Source organism: Juglans regia, chromosome 7 (genome assembly GCF_001411555.2).
Source record: "Juglans regia cultivar Chandler chromosome 7, Walnut 2.0, whole genome shotgun sequence".
Classification (NCBI taxonomy): domain Eukaryota; kingdom Viridiplantae; phylum Streptophyta; class Magnoliopsida; order Fagales; family Juglandaceae; genus Juglans; species Juglans regia.
Genome location: NC_049907.1, coordinates 38,879,466 through 38,897,535, shown reverse-complemented (window position 1 = coordinate 38,897,535; position 18,070 = coordinate 38,879,466). Strand labels below are relative to the sequence as shown.

At 32.7% G+C, this 18,070-nt stretch overlaps 2 protein-coding genes across 2 annotated transcripts; both read right to left on the bottom strand.

The window, feature by feature from the left end:
* Positions 1-567: 567 nt before the first annotated feature.
* LOC108991203 (multiple organellar RNA editing factor 2, chloroplastic-like) lies at positions 568-4,703 on the bottom strand. Its single transcript, XM_018965372.2, has 4 exons — positions 4,153-4,703; positions 3,845-3,942; positions 3,674-3,739; positions 568-1,019 (listed from the first exon to the last, which is right to left on the bottom strand). Exons 1-4 carry the CDS (start codon positions 4,557-4,559, stop codon positions 877-879), a joined length of 714 nt encoding a protein of 237 aa, XP_018820917.1. The 5' UTR covers positions 4,560-4,703; the 3' UTR covers positions 568-876.
* A 956-nt stretch (positions 4,704-5,659) lies between these two features.
* Positions 5,660-8,380, bottom strand: LOC108991204 (cyanate hydratase). Its single transcript, XM_018965373.2, has 4 exons — positions 7,941-8,380; positions 7,749-7,820; positions 7,350-7,458; positions 5,660-6,069 (listed from the first exon to the last, which is right to left on the bottom strand). The coding sequence occupies exons 1-4, from the start codon at positions 8,207-8,209 to the stop codon at positions 6,031-6,033; spliced, it is 489 nt and encodes a 162-aa protein (XP_018820918.1). The 5' UTR covers positions 8,210-8,380; the 3' UTR covers positions 5,660-6,030.
* Positions 8,381-18,070: the final 9,690 nt, after the last annotated feature.

Genomic DNA, 18,070 nt, shown 5'->3' with positions numbered 1-18,070 from the left:
TTGAAAGACTTGGACATACAATCCCAAAGAGGCTACCTAATAAATTATAATTTTGGGAACAAACCACACAAATCGGACATCTTCTATCAAAATTTCACGTTCACACTTCCAAGCATCTGACTAGGAAAATCTCTCCTTAAATTATCCAAGATATACATGAAAAACAAACTCCATATCGACATTAGTTGTATCTGTCCCGAAACCTTATGCCAACTAAAAAAGAGGCTTGGCATAAAGACGGGTGAACTGAGTAACGGCACGAGCTCGTGCTTCTACTTTCTTTTATGTTGTACTTAGAGGATGAGAAGCAATATACACTACAATATTTTTATAGGTAGATGAGAAACAACATAAAACTTTGGGATTTTTTTTTACCAGTGGAAGCACCGGTGAGTTGAATTACCAGTCAGCAGGTAATAGAAACGCGTTTGACTACATTATAAACACATTTTCAAATCATTTGTACTACCCTTGCCCTGCCTGAACCAACTTAGCATCGGCATGCCTCTCAGAGTAACTGATCTATATATATGTAACACCACACATCACCATTATTAGGCTGGAAGGGATTTAAATAAAGTTTTTGAACTGTAACACCAAGAGCAAAAACTAAACATGTAAACAAACAAATACTACTTCAGAACAGTCATCGGTGTCCAGAAAAGGTGCAGAAGCCGAGGACACCATTTACCATGGTTACAAGTTCTACTAGCCTGAATGGGGAGCTTTTAGGGACCGTGCACAACCTGACATTTGCATATAGGTTCCCAATATCCGAACACTAACAGGAAAAAAAAAAAGGTCGCATATTCCTTTTAAGCCAAGAGATATCTACAGGGATAATCTTCCCCCCTCCACTGGTCTCAATTCCATATTTCACCGCATGTTTTCCCTGCGACGAACATACCGAGTTCTGTCATTGTATCTTGGTCTGTCTTGAGCTCTCTGTGGCTGTGGCTCCACCCTCCTTTGTCTTTCGGGAGACCTCTGAACAATCTCTCCATTCACGAACAATTCAGCTGCAACAGGCCAAAAAGGATTGCAAAATTGTGATTATCAAATCATTGCTACCTTTCAAAGACAAGGCAAACCTTTGACACAAAATTAAGGAAAAAATCGCTCAGAATTGTTATAATACATAGATAAAAATAAGAAAAATTGCTACTAGGCACTACTAAAGAAAAGTGATACTTTGAATTGTAAAATTGCTGCAAATGTTTTAAATCAAACAAACTTGCAAAAAAATGCATCCCATTCTTCTGTGGATGAACTACGCATGAGAACAAGAGCTTCTATCAACTAAACGGGGATGCCATCAATAAACCAATGAATTTCATTTTTATTACTGCTGATCATCAATCTCTCCACCACGAGAGTGAAAAAATACAATCAATGTCTTATCTCTACTGATTCTGTGACTCTACAGTGTGTGAAAATCACAGAAAAGAATTAGAGAGAACTTCAATGTGAGTCCATTAGCATTCAAAGCTAGACATTACCACTTAAGAGGCTACTAGCTTTGCCAAGATGGACTGATGATAGTAAAATATTTCAAAATTACACCTGCGCTAACAACATGCTTGCCATGAAAAATGTATGCCGTTAGTCGCCCAAATTATGCCCAATTTCCTACACTTTTGAAGAATAAATATTACAATCAATGACCATGTCGGAAGCATTAACTTTGGTTGATATACTTCAAATTGAAAAATTGCTCCAAATGTTCAAAACATAATGTTGGAAGTATTAACTTTGGTTGAAATATATCAAATTATAAAACTGCTCTACACATTTAAATATCAAACTTCCCATTCTTCAGTGCATGGACTTTATGGGCATGATGACATGGACTTCTATCAACTTAACATGGATACCCTTTTTTTATCAGTAAACAAGAATTATATTGATGATATAAAAAGGCATTAACTTTTTTTTTTTATAAGTAAAAAAGGCATCAATTTAACATGGATACTTTCAATAAACATCGAATTTCACTTTTATTACTGCTGATCAACAATCACTACCCAACAAGAAGGGGAAAAATGCATTCAATGTATTATCTCTGCTGATTCTGTGACTCCACATCACGTGAAAAGCACAGAAAATGATGAAAGAAAACTTCAATGTAAGTCCATTAGCATTCAAAGCTAGACATTACCACTAGAGGCTATTAGCTTTGCCAAGATGGACTGCTGATGGTAAAATATTTCAAAATACCCAACCATCATCAATAATATGTTTGCATTGAAATATGTATGCTGTGAGTCGCCCAAATTATGCCCCCTTTCCCATACACTTCTGAAGAATAAATATTGCAACCATTAACCATAGTCAAAAGCATTAACTTCGGCTAAAACAAGAAGTTGTAAAATTGCTACAAACATTTAAATATTAAATGTCTATCAACTTAACATAGATACTTTCAATAAACCAAAGAATTTCACTTTTATTACAGCTGATCAGCAGTCTCTCCCCAACAAGAAGGGGAAAAATATAATCAATGTATTATCTCTATAGATTCTGTGACTCCACAGCGTGTTAAAGGCACAGAAAATGATTGAGAGATAACTTCAATGTGAGTCCATTAGCATTCAAAGCTAAACATTACCACTTAAGAGGTTATTAGCTTTGCCAAGATGGACTTACGTTTAAATATTGTCAACTTTGGTTAAAACAAAGCATTAACTTTGGTTAAAACAACTCAAGTTGTAAAATTACTACAAACGTTTAGATATTAAATTCCTATCGACTTAACACAGATACTTTCAATAAACCAAAGAATTTCACTTTTATTACAGCTGATCAGCAGTCTCTCCCCAACAAGAAGGGGAAAAATAAAATCAATGTATTATCTCTATAGATTCTGTGACTCCGCGGTGTGTGAAAAGCACAGAAAATTATTGAGAGAGAACTTCAATGTAAGTCCATTAGCATTCAAAGCTAGACATTACCGCTTAGAGGCTATTAGCTTTGCCAAGATGGACTGCTGATAGTAAATATTTCAAATCACCCAGCATCATCAACAACATGCTTGCCATGATAAATGTATGCCATGAGTTACCCAAATTATGCCTACTTTCCCATACAATATTGAAGAATAAATATTCCATAATGTCAAAACCACTCATGTTCCCCAATGCTCATGAGTTAATCCCAAGAATAGACACATAAGCATTCATGTAAATTTCTGAAGGATGCGCATTTAACAGCAAATCATTATAGGGCCACAATAGTCATCCCCCTGATCGGCATCTCAATTACATATGCAAAGTGCTGAAAATCCAAAGTTACACGTTGCCTACAAAATTCATTAGCTTCTCCACAATGGACTGGGTTCACAACCAAATTAGTGTGTTCGTATGAACCACCACCATATGGGCAAAAGATGCACACCAACCATCTCATTGATGAATAATACTGACCTTATAGAATTAGAAAGCCCACAACTTGAAATCATACACGAAAAAACATCATCTACCAGATGAGTAGAAGACAGTTAAAATCAACAAATCATAGTTGAAATATGCATGTGTGTACGAATTACGGATGTATAATGTGGATTCTGAAAGATGAAATAAAAACATTCAACAAACTCGATAATACAACCAAACAAACAAGATGAGCCATCAAAATCTAAAAAAAAATTAAAACAAATCAAACCTCGATTACTCACCCCCATAGTCTTTATTTTCAGGATCCACGTAAGAATCCGGAAGCACAAACAAAACACCGGGCAACCCTGGCAACGATATAAGAGAGAATAAAAAATCAGTAACGCCAAAAAACACATATCGATACATGCATAAGATAGAGTAAAATGAGTAACAGCAAAGTTAACACAGACCTTCAAGCTTATTAGATGTCTCTTCGTCAATCTCACAGCCAAATCCAAAGTACCTCTCGCACGAAACATTGTAAATTTTCTTTTTCGCTTCCTCCTCACTAATTAGAGTATACCAAACATTGACTATACACATTCAACAAATAGATAAAAAAAAGTGCACTAAAAACGAAATGGGGAAAAAGGACCGAGTAAAATCAATGAGCGCAATCGTTAATAAATAACAAGATATGTACTACCACGAAGATCTAGGAATAAACGATTTTCCCCTCACACTTCATCGGAAACCGAACAGATAAAAGAGGAAATACCTTCCGACGACTCTGGCGAGGGTTTGGATGTAGCAGTCGATCATCTGCTGCTTGGTAGCCCCCTCGCCGCCAGGCTTGTCCATGACGATGAGCCAATGCTCGTAGTCGCAGCCAGGGAAGAGCGGAGCCATCTCGGTCGGGGGTCGGTCGCTGAAGTTGGAACCGGAGTTGAGGGGTGAGTAGGAGGAGCCGCCAGAGCGGTTCACGCGGCATCGGACCGGGGTGAAGCGGGAGGTGGAGGGGACAGATCGGACGGCGTGGGAGAGAGGGGCGAGGGACCGGCGCGAGGGGAAGAAAACAGTGGGAACGGAAGGAGGGTGGGTGATGGTGGAGTGGAGGCGTTTGGAAAGAACCGTGGGGTGACGGAGTGAAGTGAAGTACAGGGCTCGAGCTAGGGTTAGAGCCATTGCTTTTTCTTCGACAATGAAATTGAGGACAGGGAAAGTAGGGTTTCGAACTTTCTAGGGGTTTGGCTTCGGAAGTTGGGAAATGGATTCGAGGGTTTTGGATGGAGATATGATAGGGTTTTTTTTTTTCTAATCAGATATGATAGGGTTATTACAACGGGTATTTATCCTTGTTTTTCAACTGTATGAAGTGGGCTTTATACTTGGATTGGAACGAGTAGAGAGATTGGATTTATAACTGGTAGGGTTATATTGGGCTTTGGCCCACTTATTTAGTAAACAATTTTCCAACCCTCTTAGTTTCTTTCTTCCGCTATTTTTATAGTTTGCTATTTCAAAATGACAAATACTACGTGAAAGTTTTACACCACATACTTTTATCTAATTGACATGTAATTTTATTATTTTTACTCTTCTAACTTAATGCTTAAATATATATGTATTTAAATAGAATGACAAAAATGACAAATTACATGTTGGTTAAATAAAGATGTGTGGTGTAAGGCTTCATTGTTACGTTTCTCTTTCAGAAAACTTTATTAGGAGAATAGGGGATTTTTTAATACTTAAAAATAAACTAGATAAGATGTCCCCAACATTGCTTGATCTTTTGTTCTTCCGTTTATTTATCGGTCAATCTCAAACTCGATTGGTGTATATTACTTAATAAGTGTTTGCTTTTTAAGCATCCGGAGACTATAATTCACGATACACTTAAACGAAAAAAAATCACAGGAATCACACATTCTCAAAAAATGGATATGTTTTTTTTTTTTTAAAATTACATTTATTCCATATTTTGATAATACGTTCCTCATATTAGAATCAATTGAACGCTTATCATAGATTTTCTATTTTTGGTTTTTCCTTATTCAACACTACCCTAAACCCTTCCTCAACTGGGTTTTCTTTCTCCAACAGCAGCCTCTGCGAATCGAAAGCAACAATCTCACCCTCCACGTTTTTCCACCAGGGGAGGAATATAGAGTCACCCAGTGGGGAGAAAAAGAAGAGAATTGATGAACTCTACCCCCTTTAGAAATGGTAAACCTGTTCTAGTTAAAAGGCGCATCAGTTGACCAACTGACTCAATTCCTTGAGACTTGAGAATCATGCATCATATATGCATTAACATTCTAATTGAATAATTCATTACACAACGATCTTGAAACAGAAATCGAAAATAACGTAATATGTTTGATACATGAAAGAAAATAGAAGTGACATAGCAATACAAGAACAAAGCATTGAGCAGTAGTCATTATCCAGCAAAGCCCGGAGGCAGTAATAAGGAAAATAAGCAATACAGGTACAAAGCGTTGAGCAGTCATTATTCAACAAGGCCCGAAGGCACTTGCAACTGCAGCTAGATTTTAGGCGTTTAGTGACACAAGGTGATTTAGTCTTGTAGACATGAAGTTGCAACATTAACTGATCCAGAAGTCGGCCCTCGGGGGAGTATTCATAAACTTCACTGTAGTCTCAGCCTCGAAATCATGTGCTCCGATTTCTGTCCAAAAGCAAAAGCAATTAGAAAGACTTGCAGAAATCCGACCATCACTATAGAATACGCGTTCCTAGACTCCAAGGACTACAAAGCATGCGAATTGCCTAAAGGATTTTTTAGGTATATGTGCCAAGGATGATAGATACGCTGAGAAAAGTGCAGCAGATTCATTTCCCACTTCAAAGAAAATAGGCATTCATGTATAATATTCATTAATTCCCAGATACTCGAGCTCTTTTTATTTTTAAATTTATCAGGACTTGTTATAACACCCTTGTAGCTTCATAAACTCACACCATCCACGTCATAAGACCTTGGTGCCCAAAGGGGGGCAAGTAGGATTAAGAGGAATCTACAGAATGGAACCTCCAACCATACAGAGAAAAGCAGTTGCCAATAATACAGGAGGAAGTGCAGGAACAATTGAATATTTCAGCAAGATTGTGAGATTCTATTGCATAACTATAGCTCTCTCTTAACTCTTTTTTTGAAAGGTTAGCTATAACTTTCACTAACAAGATAAAGAAAATAAATCACTTGGCAATAGGCATGAAGCAGTTGTTATACCGGAAAATTTGCATCAGAAGCCCCATGGGAGAACTGTTACGTATAAAGAAAATACAACCAAAATAGAACATGGAAATTGGCACTATGTGCTTGAAGGAACTTCCAGAAATTGGATAGATTTGAATATGCACCCTCATCCAAGTAATCTCCCACAGAGGAGATGCGGTCGGCAGCTGCTTTTAAGTTTTTAACAGCACAAGCTAGGCAATAACCATATCTTAGATCATACTATGAAATCAGCAAATCCAGTGTGTTTCGCTGCTTTTGGCCCAATTTGAGAACAAGATGAAAAGTGCTGAAAAAGTAACAGACAACTTGAACAGGGTCAACCTCAGCAGTTGGCCTATAGTTTTTTTCAAAGAGGAGTCCATAAAATCACCAACTTTACTGGCCTGACTTCAAGGAAGCTGTATTTCTTTGTTCATGAGCAAGAAATTGCTCACCTATTATGTGAGCAGAGTACCACGTCAAGCTGAGTAAGATCGTTCAATAGTACCGAGGTTGGTTTTACATTGGATTTGCGACAACTGGAATTGAAAGTAGGCATGTCCGACCACAACAAACTATAGGAATATTGGCTTTTGATTCCTAATGCAGTAATGCTCATCAACTACGGCAAATGCTTGTGGTTTTACCCCTCTTTTACTATAATTATTCTACCATTGATTCTAAGCCCACAGGATACAAAATAGAATAAGGCATTGAAGCCAACTGACCTGCTCAGAGTGAGGCAAGTACTTCCCATCAAATGTCAGAACCACGCGATCCTTCCCATCCACGCCTTTAACTTTCTCGACTGAGCAAAAGAAATCAATAGCTGACATGCTACACAAAAATTAGAAAATTGAATTATAAAGTTAACAATCAAATGACCAACAGTTAAATTTTCCAGGCCAAGATGTTCAATTCACCAGAAAATGAGTCAATGTCATTTTTCTGCGTTTGGCATGTTACCATATACCTACTGCCAGTATCAGATTAACAATACCATTCCAAATATCATTGGGAAAAGAGATTCAAGCTAGACCACCACCATCCCATTTAATGTAACAAAACCTCATAAATATTCGAATATCGATTAAAGAATCAAATTTCGAATATCGATTAAAACTCACATGCCATCACCAAACTCCTCGTTGATAATCTCCTTGATGCTCTCACCAAAATGCATAACCGCTTCATTCAACCTGAGGAATCGAAAAATTAGATTAAAAAAGCACCCCAAATAAAAAGAAAAAACTTCACTCAGAAAAGGAAAAGGAAGTATCGAAGAAGATGAGGAGTGACAACTTGGGGAGGAGACAAACCTGTAGATAGTGGGTTCTTGAATCAAATTGGGGTCGTAGGAGCGCATGGGCGGCCTCATCATCTCCTGAAGGAGGTCTTCGGTAAGTTCGGGCAGCGCTGCCTTTAGTTTAGGGGCTGTTTCGGGCTTCAGCTGGGCTTGGCGTCTGAGGAGCTGGGCAACGTAGACGTTGGTGAGGCCCGTCTCCACCGCTACCTGACTGTAAGACTTGCCGGAATTGCGCTTCACCGCCAGCAACCGATTCGCTATGCTCACTTTGCTTTCTGCCATTTCAGACGAACTCTTGCGTACCTGTGCGTCTGAGAGATTGCCAGTGGTATGTGGGGGCAACTTATAGCTAAGCTTGATGTCTCCGGGTGGATCGGGTCGTTCAAGTTTGGGCTATCAACGAGTCAATTATTGTCGGATTTTGATAAGAGTCAGGAAATTCTGCCGTCCAGTATAGCCCCCTATACTACCGATAGCTGCAAAAACAATTTTATTTTTTATTTTTTTTCATATTTTTCAAATGTATTTAAATATTTTTAAAAAATAAAAAAAAATATAAATACATTTAAACTAACTTCCTTTATTATTAAATAAAAAAAAAAAAACTGAGTGATCAAATGGGACGGTCAATTTGGAGCGGCAAACTAGCTTTATTCTTTCCATAATAGAGTGTGGTTTGGATAATTTGAATTCATATAACAGCCATTCGAGTTAAGACTTGTTTGGATGATGAGATGAGATGAGATGAGATGAATTGAATAAAATATTATTTTTTTAATATTATTATTATTTTAAGATTTAAAAAAATTAAATTATTTATTATATTTTATGTATAAATTTAAAAAAATAGTAATATTAAGATGAAATGAGATGATATGATTTCTATATCCAAACGAGCTCTTAATCGAATCATTTCTCTTCTTCTCACTATCGAGAATTGCAGACACTTTTTTTAATAATAAAAATTCTATATGCAATCACTTTACGTATTCTTTTATGCACTCTAGTAATATAATTGACTGCATATTAAAAAAAGTTGATGTAATCAATCACATTAATAGTTAGCGCAACAAGTATACAAAAGTTATTGTATGTAAATTATTCTGTTAATAAATTTATTTCAATTACAGTAAATTATTATAATTTATGAAACATTTTCTCACTTCCTTCGTCACTCTCTGCCGCATGCATCAATACATTTGCAACATTCATAGTATTAAGAATACTTTATAAATCGATCTAAACTTTTTGAGAATTCAAATCAACTTTGGGTATTTAAAATAAGAGTAATCTAGGTATAGGCTTCAAATAGACAAATCACATATAATTTATTTGTAAAAAAAGTAGATCTCACTAATAAATAATACGTTTTTTTTTTTTTTTACAAGACATTGTATTGAGTTTGTCTATTTGAGACTGGTATAAATAATTTCTTTTAAAATAAATAAGGTATTTTAAAATTTTGAAAAACTGATCAATTTTTATAAAAAGGAAACACAACGTACGTATCTACTCTTTGAAGTCTAGTTGATGGAGATGGCACAGACAAAATTGAGTTATAACAATCTTTGGAGTAGTTTATGACAGAACATGAATACTTGAATGGGTGTTCTAAGGTTTATTAGAGTTTCAATCATAGGACTTCGATTTTGGAAGATCTTCGATCACAACTTTTTCAACTCATCATTGATACTTTTGGATCATCAATTCATCTCAATTCATCATTATAACTTTTATAAATTCCAACATAAGATATAATAAATAATTCAACTTTTTTAAATTCTAAAATAATAATAATATTAAAAAATAATATTCTAACAATATTTTATCATATCAATTAAACTCAATTCAACTCAGTTCAACATCCAAACGCAGTTATTCTATTCTTTGCAATAGAAAGGTCGGGGGATTATTCACAATTTAAACAATTGTGAACAATTGAAACTCACGCATATCATATTAGCTAGGTGCATGAGGTATTTTTTATAGTTCAATTAAAACTCAAGGATAAAACAGCCACTATAATCTTACTCAAGGGATGATCTTTAAGATGTCTTGAAGGTTTGTACTGTGGATATTGTTAGATCATTACGAGAAAGGATGTACCATATAAACAAATTAGTCGGGTCAACCTCATGCAGTTTAGACTAGTTGATCCCTCAAAATTAGTAATCAAGTGACAAAAATTTTTAGCCTTAAAAAGATTAGGATGTTAGACTTCTCGCTCGCTAAGTGGCCTTGGAAAATAAATTGACAATTTTTTTGTGATTTTTAAACTCCGTTTAAATGTTAAGAATATCTCTGATCATCTGTCAATAATAATAAAATAGTTTAAAAATATATAAGAGTAATTGTATTCACAAATAGGCACTTTGGAATACAGAGTACTATATGATAAGGTTCTCGAGTTTACACGAGTCCACCAGTTGAAATATTTTATTGTTTTATGATAAGATTGAAGGTGTAATTTGAAGAGGAAAGTAGATATATAATAATTGAAGGGTCATCATGTAAATTCCTAGCTATTGTTTATAAAATCTTCCATTAAGGGTTTAAGATGTTTTATGATCCACATATATAACAAAACGACAAAAGGCTAGTCAATTAACTAGAAACATTCAGAGCTGGTGGCGGAAAAAACGAAAATGGTAAGGTTGTCGAGTGCTTGTTATTAGTGGATTCAATTCTGCCTTTCCTTTTCGTGATAAATAATGTGAAAGGCACGTTTTGTGACTTTGTCTACCAAATACATAGATGAGTTATGTACTAATATTAGCACCTCGACGACATTATTTGCATGCCAGCCAAGTGGTTTCAGGTTTCGCCACCTCTCATCCAAGTGGCCTTTTTACTTTTTTTTTTTTTTTTTTTAATCAAATAAAATTTTGATGGGACATTATTGGAGCATTTACATCTCATGCCCTATTTCACTATTATCCCTAAATTATAGGAAAAAATTGAAAAACTCTCTCCTATCCCATTTCCTATTTTAAGATTTTGATTTAGGGGATGAACAATTGTTCCTCAAATATAAGGAATGATTATTTATCTCCTAAATAATCTTTTATCAATATTTTATTCTAATAAATAAAATAAATTCTTCTTCTAATTATCTGTATTTTCTCTCATACTCATATTTATTATAGTTTTAAATAATAATTTTAAAAATAATTTAAATAATTACTAAAATTAAAAAAAATAAAAAATATTATCATAACCATAAAAAAATAATTTAAATTTTTGTTTAAAATATTTACTACAGTAATAGTTCAAAACATAAGAAAAAATATTGAGTAGTTAAGTTTGTAAATGGAAGTGAGAGAAAAAAGTAATAAAGAAATAATAGAAGAATATTATTTTAATAGAATAGAGAAATGATATGGAATGAGATGTAGAATGTTTTTTTAAAGATAAGTAAAATTTAAGATAAAATTATAAAGAGTGTCTTTTTTAGTTAAAATTTAGGCAAAAAATTTAAGAAATCGAATGTGAATGCTCTAAGCTATGTCCGATTTAGATTTAGGACCATGTACATTTTTTTAACAACTCCTCTCTTGTGGTTTGAAACTTCTAGCATTATCCCATTAGAAGAGAAATATTTTGTCCACGCACAAATCCTACATAAAAAAAATCTACAATCTGCTGTGACTATGACTGATTATTCAGGTTCTAGTTCAGGAATTCGGTTATACCCAGATTGAAACTCGAGTTTTAAACCCAAGCCGAAATCCATATCGGGTTAGTCGGAGTCAGACTCTGGCTAGAACCTGACTGGATGAATACGGGCTTTTTAAAATCCAAATTCTGAATTCCATTTTTTTATTTTTTTATTTTTAAGTTAGAAGTTTTGATGTTTACAGAAATTAAACTCTTCTAAAATTAAAAGAAGAGTACATTCAATCAACTTTTAGCATACGTAAAGACCAAAAAATCTTGTGGAGTCTTTTGCCAAGGTTTCAGGTTTGTGCTCGGCTGATTTGGTGCAGATGGTTGAGCATTTCATTCCTGATACGGAGGAAGAGCATTCGGCAGTGTCGGCGCAAAAGAACCTGGAATATGTTGTGTTTGTATATTGAATTGAGTTGAGTTGAGTTGAATATTATTAGAATATTATTTTTTAATATTATTATTATTTTAAAATTTGAAAAAATTGAATTGTTTATTATATTTTACATTAAAATTTGAAAAAAATATAATGATAAATTGAGATGAGTTGAAATTAGTAAATAATAGAGTACAAAATTTTCACCGTATGATGATAACACCCGGCTCGATAAAAATAATAATATAATAATAATAATAATAATAATAATAATAATAATAATGATGATAATAAAACAGATAAAAGCATGATTTAGGTACCCATAGAACATAATGACTTGATTTTTGAAATTGAATAAAATATTATTTTTTAATATTATTATTATTTTGAGAAATGTAAAAGTTGAATTAAAATTTTAAAAAAATTAAATTATTTATTATATTTTATGTAAAAATTAAAAAAAAATTTAATAATAAAATGTGATGAATTGAGATTTCTCAATCCAAACGAGTCATAAAAAACCTTGTCTTTAGAAGATGGAGGATTCGGACTAAGTTGAGTGGTAAGGATCACACTATTAATTTATGAAAACATCAAAATATTCAAACTGACAAAAAAAAGATATCGGATTGTAAACTCGGGTTCTGACTTAGCTGTACCAAGATTTTGCAACTAGGGTTCTAGCCTGGAACTCGAAATTGAAGTTCGGTTTTTCGAGTTCTGGACTAGACTGAAAAAAATTTGACTCGGATGAACAGTCTTACGTGTGACTTAATATAATTCATTAGAGTGTAAAATTATTTATATTATAAATAAATATGACGAATTACATTAAGACGCGTGAATGTGTAAACTTCATTTTATAAGATTTGTGTGTAAATATAACACTTATCTTCTTAGAATTGCCTTCCATCACCGTTAATAAATGAAACATGATCAAATCCGGAGGCACCGTGTGTCAGTTTATTTAATTTTAGACATTTTTATATAATAAAAATATAAAAATACTTTAAGAAAACTTAGAAATGACACGTGACATCATTTGTTTGAATTATGTATTTTTAATGGTAATAGCAAAGTTTTGAAATTCATTCCCGTGACAGTTCCGATTGAGGCACTGAAACAGTATATTTCGGTATACAGTTTCGGAGTAGACATTAAATTAATAAATTATATATATAAAAATTATATTATAAAATAATATCAATATAAATCTTAAAAATATACATACTGAGAAACTCAATAATACTTTTTAATGTAAGTCTTAAAACACACACACACATATATATATATATATATATATATGTAAAATTTGTCTAAATTCTCAATCCAATTGTTAAAAAATAATAATTAAGAATTAAAAACAATTTTTGGTACTCTGGGCAAAATGGCATGAATCACATACCAGTGTAATGACATATGGACAGTTATCATGCTATATTTTCACTACTATTATTGTATTCGAGACACCCCTTAAGAAAAATGTTAATTTCCAGCATTGATACAAGTGTATTCTAAGAAAAATATTTTTTGTTGGATAGTGAGATGAGATGAGATGAGATAATTTGAAATAAATAAAATAAAATATTATTTTTTAATATTATTATTATTTTAAAATTTTTAAAAAATAAATTATTTATTATATTTTATATAAAAATTTAAAAAAATTATAATAATAAAATAAAATAAAATGAACTATCATATCCAAGACCTAAATAACTTACGGGGCCCAGATAAAACACGTTTTCAGCAGAAAAGAAAATTACAGAACAAAAATCGAGGCTTCGAGTTCGAGGAACACGAGCAGTAGGAGTTGCGAATCCGCGACGACGTGGAGAAACAAACCCAAGGGTCAAGCTGCGAGCTAGTCTACGACGGCGTGGACTGTGGATGATCGAAGTGGTGTCTGTCTGATGTTGCTGGTGCGAGTTAGGGATTAAAATTAATTTTTTAATTATAAACTTTACTTTTTTTTTAAAGAATTACACAATAGGTCCGTTTAAATAATAAAAGCATTTCATTTCATTTTATCATATCATTATAATTTTATTAAATTTTTATATAAAATATAATAAATAATTTAATTTTTAAAATTTTTAAATAATAATAATATTAAAAATAATATTTTAAGTCAACATTCCCCACACTCTTTCTCACAGGCAAAAAGGCATCCAGTCATGGCTATCATGACTCTCAACCAACTCTATATTATACATCGATAATGATAGGTCTTTCTACTATTATTTTATAGTCTATTTAAATTTTTTATGTTTTTAATTATTTTTTTAGGTATTTTTAACATTCTTAATTATTAAAAAAAATTAAAAAATAAACAGTTTCACTAACTGTCACTTTTTTAATCATTAAAAAAAGAAATAAAAGAAATAAAAAAAAATAAATAAGTGATGAGAAGTAACAAGGGTATGATCCATTATATACACCTTCTAGATAGGATGCACGTACGTGTATTTGGCTCCTTGAAACGTGGAATCGAAACAAGGCCACTACTCGTGATCTTTTTGGTGGTAAAAGTGATCATAAAGTTAGAGCTTCCTTTGCTCCTAGTAATTATTATAAAGTGGATATATTTTCACGTGAATATATATAGTTGAACGCACATGACCCCACCGTACATGGATTATATATTAAGAACTAAAATTTGCTTATGATCACCTTTCTTTACTTATTTCCATATAATGATCACTTCCATGCAGCAGGGTTGGAGTAAAATATTGCATTTTCTTGCATGCAAGTAGCTGCAGATCATATATATATACTAGAGGTTGGGCAATGTGCAAGACACATTTGCCCGGTTGAAAAATAACTTATTTTATAAAATATAAATATGTTTTGGGTTAAAAAAAAATGTAATCATAAGTAAAATAAGTAGTATATAGAAAATTTTTTATGAATTCAATTTCTGCACCTAACAAGTGAAAAGAGATGTGGAGAATTTTTATGATAGTGATAGTACTTCACTGCATAAATCGAAGCAATCCAACCGAAGAAAAAAAATGAGAAGTAGTAAAATGAAGGGTTTGATTTAAAACTTAAAAATTTTAATGTACCAGCAGCAGCCTCGTTCTTCAAAAAACAACACACGTAGACATCATATCTTTAGATATGATTTGGATCGATGTATTAATAGTAGTGATATGGTTTGTGAATAGTAATATATAAAATTATTTGGATTAAGATATTTTATTTGATTTTAGAAAATGAGAGAAAAAAAGTTAAAATAAAAATATTTTAAAAGTTAAAATATTATTGGAATATAATTTTTTAATGTAGTTTTTGTTTTAAAATTTAAAAAATTTATATTTAAGAAAATTATAATGATTAGATTAACAAATTAAAAAATATATAAAAGTTTCTGAAAACTTAAGAATCTATTAATCTCTTTCTCGAACTCAATAATTTTGTTTGGGAAGAAATAGATTGTCAATTCCCTCTTGACCCAATGATGTCGTAAATTTTTTATTTTTTTAAAAATGTTTATGATGATTAAAAAAATACATGAAAAAAAGAAAAGAAAAATAAAAAAAATAAAATACACATTCATGACATATTTTCAGGTTACTTTTTTATTAGTTGTAACAGTTCTCTTTAGTTAATTAAGAATATTATCATATTTAAATTATGTTAAAACTCTAATTATTTATATAATTATAATTTTTTAAAAATATTTAACAAAATTTCATTATTTATTTAATGATGAAATATTAGTATTTTATAAATGGCTTGGTTATTTTGAAATTAGTGGTACTTGTGTAAAATCCTGTATGGCGTAAGATTTTCTAATTGATAAAAAAAAGCACGTTTGCCACATCTGTCAAATTGAAGAAAAAAATAAAGTGTAATTTCAAATATTAAAATAGTCTAATGTATAAGAATAAAATTATTATTTATTTATGTTCATCATTTATTATGAAATTTAAATTATATTAAAAATTTAAATTAATTATATAGTTTTTTTCTCTTAAAAATGCACAGTAAAATTTCATCATTTATTTAATGATAAAAAATTAGTATTTTATAAATTAAAGTTGATTTTTAGTGTATGATATAATAAACAGTAATAAGATATGCGAAAAAAACATGCGAAGAAAAAAAAAATAGCTTCTTTATTGATCATTTAAAACTCAAAAATTAATATTTTTTCCACTTCTTCTTTCTCCCTCTCTCTCATTCCCTACGCACGATTGCGGTATTACGTCGCACATTAGCATTCATACGGATAAAATAAAATTTAAAAAAAATATATTTATTGTTTATTACTGTTCATCATACTGTCGATGAACAGTAACAAGATATGAAAAAAAAAAAGAACAGCTGATTTAGATTTATTGTTCACGATGAACAGTAATAAACAGTAACAGTTATAGACTCTTTTAAGTATTAGGCTGATATATATATATATATATAGTTAGCTAGCAGCTTTGATAAAACATATCATAATCACGTTTACAAGAATAATATGAGACAATCTGGACCTCATGATCATAAAGCTCTGACCCAACATTCAAATAATAATTTTCTTCATGAGGCCCTGCCTGCAAGTTTTGCAAATGATATATAAAGCTAGCTCCGGGATCTCATAATATTGGAGATTAGATGACTAGCTAGCTAGCTGCATATTATATATTTATATATATATATATATATATATGTGCGATCTTTATGATCATTGCATCCATTAATATATAGTACGTCAAATTTTTAAATTTATTTTGATGATAAAATTAATTTAATATATCACACAAAGCACGTTAATTTAATAATTTATTTTTACAAAAATTTTCACGACTATTACACTTGTCTAATTTCAAGCTGTCTTCGGGCAGCGGCATGTTGCTACAGATGGTGTGTTTACTGGCCAGCTCCCCCATCTACTTTGTGGCCGACAGGTTGGGTTGCTTGCCATCTGCAGCCTACTCTTGGATCGGGCTATTGACTCTCTATGGGCTTGACAGCAACACAATCCCAACTATAATTATATTTGTATGCTCCGTACGTAAAAGATAAGAGAAACGCTTCCGAACGGAAACACCTATAATATGTATTTATTAGAGACCAATAGAGAAGTGACATTGTGATAATGGGGACGCATACAGGGGATCCATGTATTTCTCCTTCCCGATAAAGTCTCCTCTCTCTCCTTCGAAATAGATCTCCTCTCACTCCTTCGATAGCTCACGGAAGACTTTCTCTCTCTACTTCGAAACATCCAGATTCACACATACAGGTGGACTCTCCCTCTCTCTCCTTCAATCGACTGTACCTCTCTCTACTTCGATCGACTGTCCCTTTCTCTACTTCGATTGCTCGAGTCTCTGTCTCTCTCTCTCTACTTCGAAACACCCAGATTCACGCATACAGGTAAACTCTTCCTCTCTCTCTTCTTCGATCGATTGTCCCTCTCTCTACTTCGATCGACTCTCCCTTTCTCTACTTCGATCGCTCAACTCTCCCTTTCTCTACTTCGATCGCTCGACTCTCTCTCTCTCTCTCTCTCTCTCTCTCTCTCTCTCTCTCTCTCTCTCTCTCTCTCTCTCTCTCTCTCCCCTTCGATCTCTCTCCATCGATCTCCCTCACGAAAATCCTCTGTCGGATTTCGTGTTATTTGATCAAGAACTAAATCGATGGTCAGTCCTGGACCAATTTCGCTTACACTTCACCATCGATTACAAGATTTCACTTACACCTCACCGTCGACAGATTACAATAACTCACCTATTGGGGTATTAATATTATATCATTATTTCCTTCCTGTCTCTTTTTGTAATCCCTAATTTCTAATAGTGTGTTTTGTTGTATAATTTTTGGGATTTTTGGCTTTGATTTCTCGTTGTCTACACAACGACGAACCAAGCATTTCACATGGTCAGTGTTTTTTTTTTATTACATTTCATTTTCCAAACAAATTGCTATATGAGAATTTTTTAGGGACTGAATCCTATATTGATTACATTGTTTTATGTTGGGATAAAGGATTTTGGGTGGAGTTTGGATAGTGATGATGTTGAGATACTAACGATTAGAAACTGTCCGGAAGGTGTAAATGAAACTATTGAGGATGAAACCGTGGAAGATCAATGTGA